The sequence below is a fragment of the Heteronotia binoei genome, chromosome 11, assembly GCF_032191835.1.
Source record: "Heteronotia binoei isolate CCM8104 ecotype False Entrance Well chromosome 11, APGP_CSIRO_Hbin_v1, whole genome shotgun sequence".
Lineage (NCBI taxonomy): Eukaryota > Metazoa > Chordata > Lepidosauria > Squamata > Gekkonidae > Heteronotia > Heteronotia binoei.
Genome location: NC_083233.1, coordinates 59,092,085 through 59,107,192, shown reverse-complemented (window position 1 = coordinate 59,107,192; position 15,108 = coordinate 59,092,085). Strand labels below are relative to the sequence as shown.

Sequence of the window (15,108 nt, the reverse complement as noted above, 5' to 3'; positions counted from 1 at the left end):
GTCCCTTTTCAACAAAGCGGGACTTCCGAATCCACAGGCATGCACTGCGTATCTCTTGCCTCTTCCACTCCCCCCCTTCCTTTTAGTAGGCTAGGTTCGTTTAAAAATCCGATTGTACAACTTTCATGACTGCGAGCTTCGTGCAATCTGCCGACAATGAAGCCCATACAATTTGATCCGACAATAAATGTTTTCTTTCGTGCTGTGTCCCTTTCCCCACCATTCAAACACCTTGGGAACCTGCGCCGGAGAGCGAGAGCCCGCTAGCAGCCTTGCGCATTCCACTGTGGCGAAGCGCCAGCCAGCCCGCCCCACTCCTTTCCTTTCTGTCCCTCCCCTCCCTCTCTCCCCGCTCCCTAGCGCCCCTAGCGGCGGCGGGGGAAGGCGAGCCGGCCCCAGTTGTTTGTCATGGACGTCTCCTCTAGCGCCAGAGAGCCGTCGCGCTCCTCTCCATGCCCTCCCTCCCATCCTGCCGGGAGACAATCCCACGTGGGTCGGGCTGGGCCAATGGCGATGCGCGGTGCTCCTGGCGGCCGCCATTGCTGTCAGAGCGGAGAGCGAGCGAGCGAGTGTGTGCGAGACGGCGCTGAGGGGGAGCCCGCCGGAGGTAGTCGTGGCGGCGGCGGCTGGGGGCAGGCAGGAAGGGAGACGGACAGACTGTTGGGGGAGGAGAGCGGGCGCCAGGCGCGCGTCTGTCGGGTCTCTCTGGCCGTCTGGGAGGGGGAGAAGGAGGAGAAGCGGCGGCAGCAGAGGAATCCGCGCTCGATCAATCCGGTCCTTGTGAGGAGAAAAGAGGCGACGCGCGCGCGAGAGAGAGAGACGGAGGAGCGAGAGGGAGGGAAGGAAGGAGGCAGGGAGGCCTCTTCCTCCGCGGCCGTCCGGCAGGGACCCACCCGGCGCCTGCTCAACGCCCGAGGGCCGCCGCCGCTGCCGCCCCACATCTCGTCACACCCTCCGCCCGCCACACACCGCCGGCCGCCGCTTCTTCGCCCCCCCCCCCCCCACGGGCGGGTGAGTGAGTAACTGAGTGGGAGTCAAGCCCGGCCCCTCCCTCCCTCCCGTCGGCTCCCGTGCGCTGTGTGGCCGCGGCGGGCAGAGCGGCGGCTCCACACCTCCTCCCCCTCCCGCCTCTGCGCCGGGGGGAGGAGGAGCGGGCGGGGGGGCCTCGCCGAGCGCGGCTCGCTCGCTTTTCTCCCCCCCCCATCTCTAGTCAGTCAATCGGCCGGCCGGGCCCGCCCACCTCAGCGTCGTCCTCAGACATGCCCCGCTCTGGAGGCCGGGCTCGCCGAGGAGGATCATGACTGCGGCGGCGAACGGGGCGAGCCTGGAGGACTGTCACTCCAACCTCTTCTCCCTGGTGAGTGACGGAGGGGGAGGGAGGCCGGGGTTGGGGGAGGGCGGCGCGAAGGCGGGGGGGGGGGGGGGTTGCTTGGAAAGGGGAAGAAAGAGACCCCGATCCTACGAGTGCATGTTTACCCAGAAGACAGCTTCTTTCCCCCCTAGCCACTGGCTGATTTTTCCTTTCGCTCACTCCCGGGGAACAGTGTGCAGTGCAAGAGAACTCTGGGCAGGTTTCTCGATCCCGTGCGTGGCTCCTCGGAAGGAAAGGTGTCGCCGGTGGAGGTTCGATCCTGTGCAATGCATTCTCGGAAGTCGGGCCTTTAAGCTGGAAACATCCTCCTTTAAGGGCTGCGGGCTCGCAGAGCGATCCTGGGTAGCGTTGGCTCGGAAGCAAGCCTGGCTCCTCTCCCGTGGGGCTTACAGCCAGGAAAGTGTGCCTTGGAGCCGGAAAGGGGGGGGGGGTGAAGAGGGGAGAGAGAGAGAAAGTGTGTGTCGGAGGCTAACAACCCCGGCTCAGCTCCAGGCTTGCTACTGCCTCTTCCTCTTGTTGAACCGGCTCCAACACCCTCTCGCTCTCCCGGTGGCAACAACTTCACCTTCCTTTATAGCTAGGATTTCACCCCTCCCCCCCGCCGGCCCCACCCCCCCCCCCAGGCTCCCGGCTCCCTTTTTTTCTAGCTCGGTCCCCCCTCCTCTTTCTAGCAAAGCGGGCATTGCGCCCTGCGGGGACTCGCGCGTAGAGAACGGTTGCTGTGCAGCGCTCTAGCTACGCCACTCTCTCTCCTTCCCGTGCTTTTCTCCGATGCGTGGAACGAAGGAAAAGCTTGCTATGGCCTGCGATCCCATCACCTCCTTGGGGGTTTTGTGCATTGGAAGGTGAATGGTCTTTCTCCCATTTCTCACTGCCGTTTCCGGCAGCTCGCGCATCGTGATCCTCTGTGCAAGCCTCTCACTCGGGGCTCTCTGGCGACCTGCAGTCGGCAGCTGGCTTGACTGGGGTTGCAGCCTAGTTCTCTTTTGCTGCCAATCTCTCCCGGGTTGGGAGAGGATGGGAACAAAACAACCCTCCACCCGGTTTTTCTATCCAAAACTGCAGCGTTTGCTTGCTGGTCTTGAGAAAACAAGCAGGGTTCTTTTCTTTCTTCCCCACAAGATGAGGTTGGTAATTGACAACTTTCACTCTGTACTTGGATTGCTTGTCTTTCTCTGAACCACTTCAAGGGTCAGCTGTTCAGATTGGCAGCTACCTACAGATCTTTTCAGAAAAGGTCAGCCGAACATGAATAAGGCAGACAATTGTTTCCCAACTAGATTGCTGAAAGCATCAGGGATCTACTTTTCTGAAAGGCAGGTAGAAAGGAGGTCTTGGTTGGTGGGTCTTTCCTTGGTCAGCAGCCTCCTGAGAGATGGGTTTATTTAGTGCATGGGTTTGTTTACAAATGAAATGGTAGCTAATAACACAGGTTAAATTAGAATGGCCTGTATGAACTCCAGTGTAAGAGAAAGGGACTGAATACAAGGTGTGAGGTCCTAAACAATTTATCATTCCCTTTGGGTGGATTTGATAAGGAATGAAGGACTTGAGTTGTTTATATCATTTGATCCATAACTGTTGATTTGATAAATAGTTAAAATGTTCTGCATCTGTAGCACCACAATCCTTTACTTGTTTATGATGTATCAGGTTGGCATAAAAGAAAAGTGGATGGGGAGGGGGAAAAAAAGAATGATAGATGAAGAGGGTCCCACACAGCGATTGAGTGGGTCCCAGGTCTGAAAGAGTTAAAGACAGTTCTTAGTCTAGCCACTCTGTGCAGACCTGTAATATGACCACTTTCCTTTCTGCCTGATTGTCCCAAAGGTAGCTACTTGCTTCTTCATTGTATCTTTACAGCAACTCTATCTTTATATGTTTATGTAGTATTTTGTAAACATCAATCACTCTTCTTTTTAAAGTTGATAGATGATGTGTTACATTTTGGGTAACTTTGGTGGCTTCCCATATTTTTCAGATCCATTTCATTTGGCTGGTGCTTGTTACATTTTTTATATTATCCTGGAATGGTTGATTTGCCAGAAATGTGCTTTCTTGTTAATCTTTTTTCAGTATCTGCTTAGATTTAAGTCTGTAATGATTGATTGACCAGCAGATATGACTAGTTGTGGCTTGTGTGTATATCACACTTTCAGTGGTAAAAACAAAAAAAACCTGCAAGCAAGTTAAGCAGTAGTGATAGAATATTTTTATGCAAAACCAAATGATTATAGGTTAACTTGTGTGGTTTATGTGTATACTTGGTGAAGAATCTGAGAAGATCTTTGAGAGCTTCAATATATTTGTAGATGGTCCACCCACATATTTTTTTTTAAAATATAACTAGGTGGCATCAATGATACATCCACATTTATATAAAAAATAAATCTCATTTTCTGAAATAGAAGTTGTGTCCACATAATCCGTGGGGCTGTTTCAGGAAATGTTTTACCATTACAAAGCAGATATATTTTTGTTACATCCAAACTATAACATTGGACTGCATGCTTCACTGGGTTTGGTAAAGTCTTATATAAGACTGTACAGTTTATGTTTAAAAAGTGTTCTTGTTTGCAACAACAGCAGCCAGAGTTGCATTCGCTCAGAATTCCTTAAATCCATTTTTGCCTTCAAGAATATTGGAAGATTATATTTTATATTTATTTATGTATTTACTTCGTTTATACTGTGGCTTTCTCCCCAGTGGGGACCCAAGGTGTTTTCCTCATTATTCTCTCCTCTGTCTTACCCTCAGAACAGTACTGTGAGATAGAATAGGCTGAGGGTGTGTGACTGTCCGTGGAAGAGTGAGGATTTGAACCTGGGTCTTGCAGATCACTGTCTGCCACTCTAACCACTTTATAACATTTTCTTTCCTAACTTAATTTATACTGTATTGTGTAAGGGAATTTTGGTGCACTAGGGTCTTATTTGTAATGAAATCACTTAAAGCATAGGTAACAAATATTAAATGATCAATAGGAACTATAATGAAGAGAATACAATGGGTCTATAATAGGAAATGTACCGTATTTCCTATTGCATACCACATCTTTCTACTGGGAGGCTCCTTAGTTGCTTAGCATCATGGATTGTGCCCATTGGGGTGTGATCCAGCTCTATTAACTTGAGTATAATGGGGATTTAATTGTGTAGCATTACCAAATGAATTAAACATGACTCTTGCTGCTTTTTGATAAATCAACATTTTAAGAAGCTAATATTATAAAAAGGCAGCCTGTTGAAAAGAGGTACAGGAATGATGATTTGCTTGTAATGTTGACATTTTAAAAAGCATTCAGTTCTAACATATTTTTTCACAGTTAATAGATTTGCAAAAAAGTACAGAAACCTGTTTTTTTACCCAATAGGAATTGCTGCGTTCAGAATTGGTTTTTTTCCTGCTAGTGAAGAAGAATGCTTTTAAAGCACCAGTTATGTTCATACACATGACTGAAATAGTATGAATGATTTTACATTCTGCTTTTAATTTCTGGTTTGCAACCGCATACTGTTGCTGCTATTAAAGTGCTGCTTGTCAACTGGAACTTTTCTCCCACTGTTCCTTGGAAAGCTATAACCTTAACTTAAACTAAACATAGGAATCTACATGTCCTGGTTTTGCTTATATAGTACATTTTTATCCTGTGCTTTCTCCAAAATCTCAAAGAGGCTGCACACTATTCTTGCCTCCTCCATTTTATTTTCACAAGAGCTCTGTGGGGTAGGTTAGGTTGAGAAAGTGAGACTGGTCCAAAGTCACCCAGCAGGATTTGAACCTGGTCTCCGAGATCCTAGAGAGACACTGTAACCACTAGATGATGCCTGTGAAATGCAGATATTATAGTGTTAAATACTTACAGTGAAATGAGATGCTGTTCAAAACATACATTGAGATGGGATGCTTTTATTAAAACCACTTCGATTTTGTGCAATTTACTTCATTAAAACTGCTCTTATCCATTAATATTTCCAATCTTTGGCTACAGTCGTTTTTATAAACAGCTTGAATCGCATTGGTGACAATTTAATTTGACAGCCTTACTGCAGGAACTGCAACCCATATCTGTTTTACTTGATAAGCATTTTTAAAATGTAGTGCCTACCTACGTTAATACCTACATAATGTAGTATCTATGTACATGTGTTTGTATCCTGTATTAGCTTGGTAACTATTAAAAAATTTGGTTAATTATTTGAAGACTGCTTTCTTAACATTGTATGTTTAGTTTGTGTTAGATCACTTTATGTATGCCTGTCACTGATATTTCTCAAGATTAATTACTTGCCCCAAAATGTTTATGATGTAATCCTGATAAAATTAGAGCAAACCAAACTCATAAATTGTATGGTGTAAATTCCTCTTCATCCTCGTTGTGAATGCAGGGATGACTCTCTTCTTACAGGATTAGGTAACAGTAGTCTACAGTTCAGCCTTGAGGAGCTACCTCTCTGCCCTATATCTCAAGGCATTTTCAGCTTGTTTTTACATAAGCAAAACCAGAGCTTTTTAATTACCTGTTTCCCAGTATGCATACCAGCAGAGGCTTAAGCAGAACAGTCTTTGTAAAGCTGTTCTGGTGCAGATTCTGTGGACAAGACATGCACAAACAGCAGTTAACAACTAAAGTGCATGAAGAGAGAACTGGGAGAACCTGATACTGCTACTTCAGATGGAAAGACATTGGACAGCCAAAATCCACGTGCACACACATACATATATACACTTCTGAAGGACTGCTGTTAGGGCATTTTAACCTTTTCCATTCTGACAGTTTTCCTTTGTGGCAACTTTCTTGTGGTTCCTATGCTGGGGTTGGACTACAGTCTTTGTTCTGGTCCCTACATTATAGGAGTGAGTGTTGGCCCAATTGCTAGCCTCCCTATTCCCCATCAAGCTTCCTTCCTGATGGCATTGCTCTAGAGGGAAGACAACTGGTTTGTTCTTTTTCTCCTCTGGAGCAATGAGGAAGTCTTTCTTGGCCTATGGTTGATTAGATTTAGACTCAGAGGAAGGTGTCGTCTACCTTCCTTGCCCTTGCAAGATATTGGGGTTTCCTCAGCCATGAGTAGTGTAGCTGAAGTTGCTGGCACAACTTTTTGCCCCTTTCCTCAAGTGCTCATCTGGGTGAGTCATTTGTTAAAAATCATTCCCCACTCCAGCTCCCCCCCCCCCTTTATGTGAGAAAAGATGCTTGACTTATATCTTCTGCAGTGTGGTTGTAAGTGGGAAAATTACCAGAGGGGAAAGGGTTAAGAATTTCCAACACACTCTGGCCTTCCACTGCAAATGGTAGCCCTCTTGACTGCATTTTGTAAAAGAGAAAAAGGTGATCTGGGAAGTTCACAACAAGTTGACATGGGCATTGTTTATCATGGTATTTTTGTCTGTTGTCATATGAGAATACTTCCTTTTGAAAATAACTTTTTAGTGTTCGAGCAGTCTTGTGATATAAACATGTTAAGGATCTTGTGATTTTGACTGTTGGCTGTTTCATATCAAGTCTTTTATAGAAAGGATTTGTTGCATTTCAGGTATTCTCTCTGGTAGGATATGAAATGCCTGTGTAGAATCTGGCAGTATTGGGTTTCTCATGGATTTCCACAGGTTCTTAGAAATGCTGATTGGTGATGAAATAACCTGGATGTGGAGGGGCACGATGTAGGCATTCACACAGAGTGGAGCATGGATTCTAGGAGCCCCGCCCCCCACTAAGATCCAGCTGGGGGAGGTTGATCCCAAGAGATGGTTCTGGGGGGGGGGGGGGTTGGGTCTGGCACCTGGATAGGTTAGCGTGTATTGTATATCCATCTGCTACATAGTAACTTCTCATAATTAGATGGGAAATATGATACAGGTTTTTTACTGGCCAAATTCAGTGAAAGGTCTGTTTTGCTGTTAAATGATAGGTTTATAGAAGCTAATTTGAGATCAGATAAAGACTCACATTTCTTATATTGTTCTTCATTATTGTCCATGATTCTGTTCTTTTAAGTGTTAACAATTGCTGTTATGTTTTTAATTATCTCTGGGAAGGCAAGAGAATTAATTTGTATCTTTAAAAATGTGAAGTAGGCAAAGAGAAAAAAACTTTCTATCTGCATTTGCCTCACTGTGTCCTGTAGTATTCCTCCTACTCCTATTAAATTCTTTTGGACATAGCGAGTAGGAAGTTCTGAGCCAAGAGACTTGTAAACCTGTGATATTATCAGTGAAGGCATGTTTCTAGTGTTAAGTTTGGTTCCTACTTTGTTGATCTATGTTGACCTCTGAAAATATGCTGCACTGCAACATTTTAGTAAGCTGAGTATCTTAGAAAAATAATTGTTTAGCTAGGAAGTAACTAAAGGCTTCAGACAAATGTCACATCCAGACTTTAGTGAAGATTTCTTCTACAATGGAAGATTTGAGTTTCATTTTGCTTTTATTCCTTAATGAAGATTTGAAGCACTTTATGTTAATTCTTATAGTATTGAATAAAAGTGTTGTTGTTCAGAGACTGCATATTTTGAATCTGAAGTGTTTTCTAGATTGCAGAATTTGTACAAGTATAGATTTCTGTATTTGATTTCATCTACCCTAATTCTGGATTAAATTTTGCTATATGTGGCTCATAAACCTGATCTTGGAAAGTTTCTTAATAGTGCTTGGCACTAAGGGGTGGTGGTTGTCTAATGAAAATGACCTGCATTAATTCAGTGCTTTTGTAACCCATTGTTACATCTGCTATAGACTGTCTTGTCTCACATGGACAGTTTCCTTTTTGTTCCTGTGTACGAATCACTAAACTACCTTTTCAGTTCCTTAAGCTGAAAAACATGGGTGTTTTTGCCAAGGGAGTGGATTTCTAAAATACTCCCCAAGAAAATACCCTTTAAATGAACAGTTTTAAGTCAAGTCTTAAAGGTGCCACTGGACTCAAAACTCGTTTTAAGTCAAGTTAAGATAGCTGTCAAAACAGGTGTTGTGACATGCTGTCCTTGTACAGAAATTGTTTCTTTTTGTATACACAAATGCTATGTTGGGATACAGGCAACCTTATTGCAAACTGATTGTAGGGGAACCTTAAAAGATGTCCACATAATATGCACATATCCCTCTTTGGTCATCTGCTGAAACTTCACCTGTGCTATGCACAACTTGGCATTTTTGCTCTGCAGAACATGTTGCACTTTTGTTGTTCCTGCAGTTCTTTGGACTCAAGGAGTTGTCTTAAATTAGTTTGTTTAAATGGATTAAGACATTGAAAACCTGAAGCATTCTTCTTAAGCAAACAGTAATGTTGACTTTAGTTCCTACAAAGAAATGTTAATTAACTTTTTGTATGTTTTCATTCAGCATTTTCATCAATGAAACAGAATATTTGCTATGATAATGATATTTCTTAGAAAATATTGTACACTTAGTTTTGGAGAGGAGGTATAAATTGAGATCTTTACATCTTGGGGGAACCCCCCCCCCCCAATTTGCCAGTATGCTCAGCTGTTACAAGATCTCCTTGTCTTAGAATGGTGGAATTCCCCTAGGACACAACTATTCAATGGCCTCAGTTCCCTTTTGTCATTCTCTCAACCCCAGCACTTTCTGATCTTTTAAAATCTTTTCTGCTCTCTACCTTCCCTTTATATTGATAGCTTTGAGCTCTTTAACTTAATAGAGAAGGGAACATTGACTGTGATGTACACATAACATGTGTAGCAGCTGTTCGATTCTTTTGTAAAATCTGTTCAATGTGGCTTGTAGTCTTAACTAATTGCCAGCATAAAGCAATGTGTTTTTTTCCTCTCCTGGATTAGGAAAAAAAGTTCCAGAAAACTATAGCAGAAAATTTTTTTGTCCTGGAGAAACAAGGTTCAGCTCTGTTTATTGGTATGCTCTAGTACTTGTGTGTTTAGAGCAGCTTTCTGGATTGTGGCCATTGTAACAAATATTTTTGATTGGCTCTTGGAGTCATAAAGTATTCTAATGTTTTTAGGTCAATCCACTATATAGATTCTGGCTTCTAAATTGGGTACAACCCAGCAACCGCTATGTCTTGCAAGAGGAGGTTGTGTAGCAACAGTGCCTTTGGGTTGATCTGTTTATTTAATGCATGGTAAGCTGTAGGACTTAAGTGCACATAACCTTGGCTCCTAGTATATGTATACAATATTGTCTAATGTTCATTGGCTTCATTTTTAGTATGAGTGCTTTTTTGTATAATGTTTTCTTTTACAATACTTTATGATGAGGGATCAGTCATATCTGAAATATGATATTCAAAAAAAGAATGGTTATCCTTCTAAAAGTTTTGTTATAACATGCAAGCCATCATACTACTTGCAGATAAGTATGTTTGTTCAGAAGGAAAATACAGAGAATTTTCATGCGGTCTAGCCTTGGGCTGAGTCCATTTCCCATCAGTATGTTGGAAGTGTATGTTGATGGAAGTGTATGTGTAGGTTTATAAAGGTAAATATCATGCTTCTTGTATGAGGGTCAGCTTCCTTAAAATGTTCCTGGATTTGGTGCTAAGCTGAAACATGGTTATTGATGACTGTTTTCTCTTTTGGGTATTTGGGTACCAAGGGGGAGTCTCCTGTTTCTTTGACAGACTTATGAGGTGGAATGCTTGTCAGGCCCAGCTTTCCACAAAATGCTGACTTGTCTGCCTGCTTTTCTTCAGTGCCAGTGCTTATCTGCCTGCTTTTCTTCAGTGCCTTATGTGGTATCTTGTCTCTGCCCTGCAGCTAGAGGTGGGTCTGGCAGGCAAGGCTGCTGTACTATAATGAGAGGTTAAAGTTTGACTGTCAGTGCTTTTACTATGGGGCTCCTAAAGGAGTAGAAGCAAGAGTAGATGTTGGTAGCTTGAATTCTGAATGCAGAAATATCTACTGATAGCTTTCTGTTTAAGTTTGCTTTCAAAAATAAATCTTATTTTTGGGAAAGGCATACCCTCCTGTGATGTACAGGAGGATTGATCCTAGTGGGCAACTGTGTTGGTCTGAAGCATTTTGCGTTCTAAACCACTGCCTACCAGCTATATGTAGCTCTGCTTATTGTACCTGATTCTTTGTCTGATGAAGTGTGCTTAGAGCACACGAAAGCTTACATTCTGAATAAAACTTTGTTGGTCTTAAAGGTGCAACTTCTACTTTGTTGTACAGGAGGATTGACAGCTTATCTAAGTTGGCACCTTTTGACCAGGTTTTAGGCTTCTTGTCAGTTGATAGTGACTTCTATTTGCTTCTGTTGGTTACAGTCAAACATCTACATATACAGTAATAAAAATTTGAAAAAAAATAGGTTATTCATTTAGTAGCCGGATTTTTATCTAGTGAGGAATAACTGAATCCTATGAGGTCAGACTATGGTTATTTGATGGAGTGGTGGAACAAATGTGGAAACTATTTAACTGGTGTGGAATTCTGGCTTTAATTTTCAAGAAAGCAAAACCAAGTTTCTGCTCCTTGTAGCATTTGAATAAACTTTGGAGATGCTTGGATTGTGTCTGAAGGTTAATAAAAGATGGTTTATGCACAAAAACCTTGTGCCAATTAGTAATTTTAGTGGTAATCAGTGGCTTGTATCAGCTGTGCAGCATGTGTGAAGCTGTGCTGCAGGTATGGAGACATTCCTGATTGCTCTCCTCTCATAATAGTCTTCTGTACCCCCTCAATAGTATCTCTGTAGGTTGGTGGAGTTTTAGGAAAATTAATGGAGTCAAACTGGGGGTGGGGGTCAGTTAACAGTATGGAATTGGTGAGAATTGGTCTTCATATCTTTTGCAAGCTCACATGACTATTGTGTATTGAAATGGCTCTTAGGATCCATGCTGAAGTGTGTGTGATGCTTTGCCAGAGTACAAGGAAGGTCCTGCCCTGCATTTTGAGACAAGAAAGATGACAAAGGGAAGTGAAAGTGGGTATAGACTGAGGGAGAATGTTCATTTAATATACAGCTGCTTTCAGTTTTCATGCTGATTCCTTTCTGTCACCTCAGTCCTTGCTAGAATTACAATTTTGACAACCATTTTGCACCCAAGTACACTTACAAACACTCACAGGGTACTGACAGATGATTTGTCACTTTGCCAAATACCTTAACAAATACTTTGTCACATTAACAGGCACCTTTAGTGCTTTAAACCAGTGCTTAAAACACTCTGTCAGGCACACAGGTACTTTAACAGATCCTAAAACACTTTGACATATGTTTCAGCTTGGGGCTTGATCTTCCATCCCTGGAGTCTAGTAGGAAAAATCGGAGCTGTGCTGTGGTTATCCAGAGGCAATCTCTGCTACATATATAATTTTTGGAACGTCATCATTGAAAAGCCTGCACCCTCAATCCGCTTGTCCCCCCCTCGTTTGAAACTTTGGGAGAGGAACACATGAAGTTGCCGTAAACTGAATTAGCAACACAACAGAGAAACGCAGCTATGTGGAGCAAGGTAAAGGTACAAAAACCTCTGCGAAAACCAGCTTCAACAGTAAAGAAATTTTACTGAAATGGTGGCTCAGTGGTAGAGCATCTGCTTGGGAAGCAGAAGGTCCCAGGTTCAATCCTTGGCATCTCCAAAAAAGGGTCCAGGCAAATAGGTGTGAAAAACATCAGCTTGAGACCCTGGGGAGCCGCTACCAGTCTGAGAAGACAATACTGACTTTGATGGACCAAGGGTCTGATTCAGTATAAGGCAGCTTCATATGTTCATATATGTTCAATTTAAGTGTAATTTACAAAATACTTATAACACAACTAAACATATCAAAAGTGAAGTAAATCACAATTTAAAGTGACAGAACACTGACCACACCCGTATCCATACTACTTAAGTCTTTAAGCATGAAATTTCTTGAACTGAAGATCTGGGCTGTGGTGAAAAAAGGTCGATATTCAAGTGCAACGCTCCAATCTTTTTGGTGAACAGATGAGTAGAATGATGTAATGCAGCAAGGCATCAGAATGCGACAGAGTTGCGCTATTCTCTCTGTTTCACATAGTGCTTCAACAAGCTGCATAAACAATTATAAGCTTTAAACATCATTCATAAAATACATGGATACTTCCAATAATTATAAAACTACTTACAAACCTTTAAGAGTACATTACTAAAATTCTTTCCTAGGAGAGCAACGCTTCAATATTCTTAGAGATGTAATCGACACTGATTACAAGAAATCACATGATTATATATAAAACATTACAGTGTTCTTTAAAGTTACAGACATCCAATAAAATGGTACAAAAAATCTTTAATGCATGACAGTTTAAAGGAAACACGAAAGGTCCCAATCATTATTTAACCCATTTGGCATTAAGGTTTGGAGTTTAAAAATCCAGCGCATTTCTTGTCTAAGAAGCCACTTGTTCATATCTGTTTTTCCTTGTAGCCAATTGGGGAATCTTTTAATTACAAAAAATCTCAGGGATTCAGGATCATGAGCAAATTTGCAAAAATGGTCAACAAGAGGCGCCTCAGGCACAAAATTCTTGATGCGAGATTTATGCTCCAAGACGTGTGTCCTAATGAAACGCATCGTGCTTCCCAAATAGATTTTAAAACAAGGGCATTTAATTGCATAAATACAATGTCGGTTTGAACAAGTAGTAGTGTGTCTCAAAGTAATTTTGTAGCCAGTAGCAGGATGGATGAATTCTTTTGGATCAAGAGACAAACCGCAGGCGGAACAAGCTCCGCATTTATGGTGTCCGCCTGTGGTGGTATTTTTAGGCAAAGGTTTAGCAAAATCGAATCTAGTCACTAAATCAGCAATATTTTTTGTTCTCCTGTATCCCATATTGGGAAACAGCTCACAACCAGGTAGATTTCTTACAATAAACCAATGTTTCTTTAAAATATTTTGTATAGAATAAGACAGTATAGAAAACTGAAACGAACAGGAGAGGTTATTATTTGGCTGCATAGGATCTGTATCTAATGAGCCAGTCTCTGTAAACATAGGTGTTCTAGAACATATGAAGCTGCCTTATACTGAATCAGACCCTTGGTCCATCAAAGTCAGTATTGTCTTCTCAGACTGGCAGCGGCTCTCCAGGGTCTCAAGCTGAGGTTTTTCACATCTATTTGCCTGGACCCTTTTTTGGAGATGCCAGGGATTGAACCTGGGACCTTCTGCTTCCCAAGCAGATGCTCTACCACTGAGCCACCGTCCCTCCCCTTTATTAATTCTATACTGAGTTAGAGCATTGGTCCATTGAGGTTAGTATTGTCCACTCAGACTGACAATGGCTCTCAAGGGTCTCATATAGAGGTCTTTCACATTGCCTACTGATGGTGTTGGAAAGTGCAAGCAAGTTGCAGGTGACCCCATAGGGTTGTCAAGGCAAGAGATGTTCAGAGGTGATTTGCTATTACCTGCCTTCATGTGGCCACTCTGGACTTCGTTGATGGCCCATCATCTGAGTACTAACCAGGGCTGTCCTTGCTTAGCTTCTGAAGAGATTAGGCTAGCCTGGGCCATCCAGGTCAGGGATCACCTATCAGGTCTATTTAACTGCAGATGCTGGGGATTGAACCTGGGACCTTCTGCATTCCAAGCAGTTGCAATATTGCTAAGCCATGGCCCCTCCGTGGAGATGTCAAGCAATAGCTAGTAACACACTGATTATTATATCAAAATTGTAAGAATTACAGAAGAAATTTACAAAAAAGGTGTAAGTGGCTTTTGAACAGGCATGCCCATATTGTCACCTTTGGTAGCAACTTTTTGGATAGAAATAAACAAGGCTCTGTTACAGATGGAAAATTTCTGGAAACTAGATCCCTCTCTACTGCAAATAACCACACCTCTTGAAGTGCACCCCTTAGGGGACACAGGACCCCAGAAGCAGTGCAGGAATGTGTTGTTGGGAATCTGCAGTCGGATGTTGGAATTGGCAACACAGAAGTGTCATTATGCCAGTGAAATGAGGCTTGAATTCACCCTGTTATGTATGACTTAAACATACAAATGATTTTGCTTTCTACATTTATGAAATTTAAGTTACGGTAATACAAATATACCTAACAGATCAAAAAAGAAAAAAAATACTCTAGAAAGGGGGAGTGGGTGAGACAGAAACCATACATCTGGTAGTCAATAAGGTCTCTCTTATTAGCTTTTTTAAAAAGAACTTTGTGTATTTTCAAACATCGACCATTTTCTTTCAGAGGCTGCATAAGATGGATGAATGACATGCAGGTGAGAAGATCTGAGAATTATATAGTGTCTGCTGCAGTACATAGGATTTGTAATTACAGAATATTGTAGATTTTCTTACATAGTTTTTTGAAAAAACAAAAGGGAGTCTTGTAGCACTTTAAAGACTACCAGATTTATTGAAGCATAAGGTTCAGTTAATGGAAGGGGGCTGTAGCCTACAAAAAACTTATGCTTCAATAAATCCTAAGTCTTTAAGGTGCTACACAACTCCTTGTACTTTCTGTAGCAAACTAACATGCGTACTACACTGGAACAGTAATTAGAAAGACCTTTAGCGGCGTAAAGGCAGCTTAAACAACATTATAAAGTCTTGCTGTGTTTCACTCTTTGTAACATAGAATATATTTTGTAAAACGTTTTTCAGTTCTCTCAAAAAATGCCTGTTTTTCCCTTTGAAAAAGCCTGGGGAAGCTATGGAAGAAATAAGATAAACATGCTTCGCCTTCTCCCCACTTGCCCCTCAAGGCTTTCACATTTTTTTTGTCAATTAATAAGATTCATTTTAAATTAATTTTTAATAGCATCTG

The 15,108-nt window shown here is 42.4% G+C and overlaps 1 protein-coding gene across 2 annotated transcripts in view; it reads left to right on the top strand.

Moving 5' to 3' along the window:
- Positions 1-1,197: 1,197 nt before the first annotated feature.
- The window catches only part of MED13L (mediator complex subunit 13L), a 287,857-nt gene continuing 273,946 nt past the window's right edge, over positions 1,198-15,108 (top strand). For both annotated transcript variants that reach the window (XM_060250117.1, XM_060250116.1), the window contains exon 1: positions 1,198-1,357. In XM_060250117.1, the coding sequence (XP_060106100.1) occupies positions 1,298-1,357 (60 nt within the window). In that variant the 5' untranslated portion in view covers positions 1,198-1,297. The remainder of the gene's footprint in view (positions 1,358-15,108) is intronic.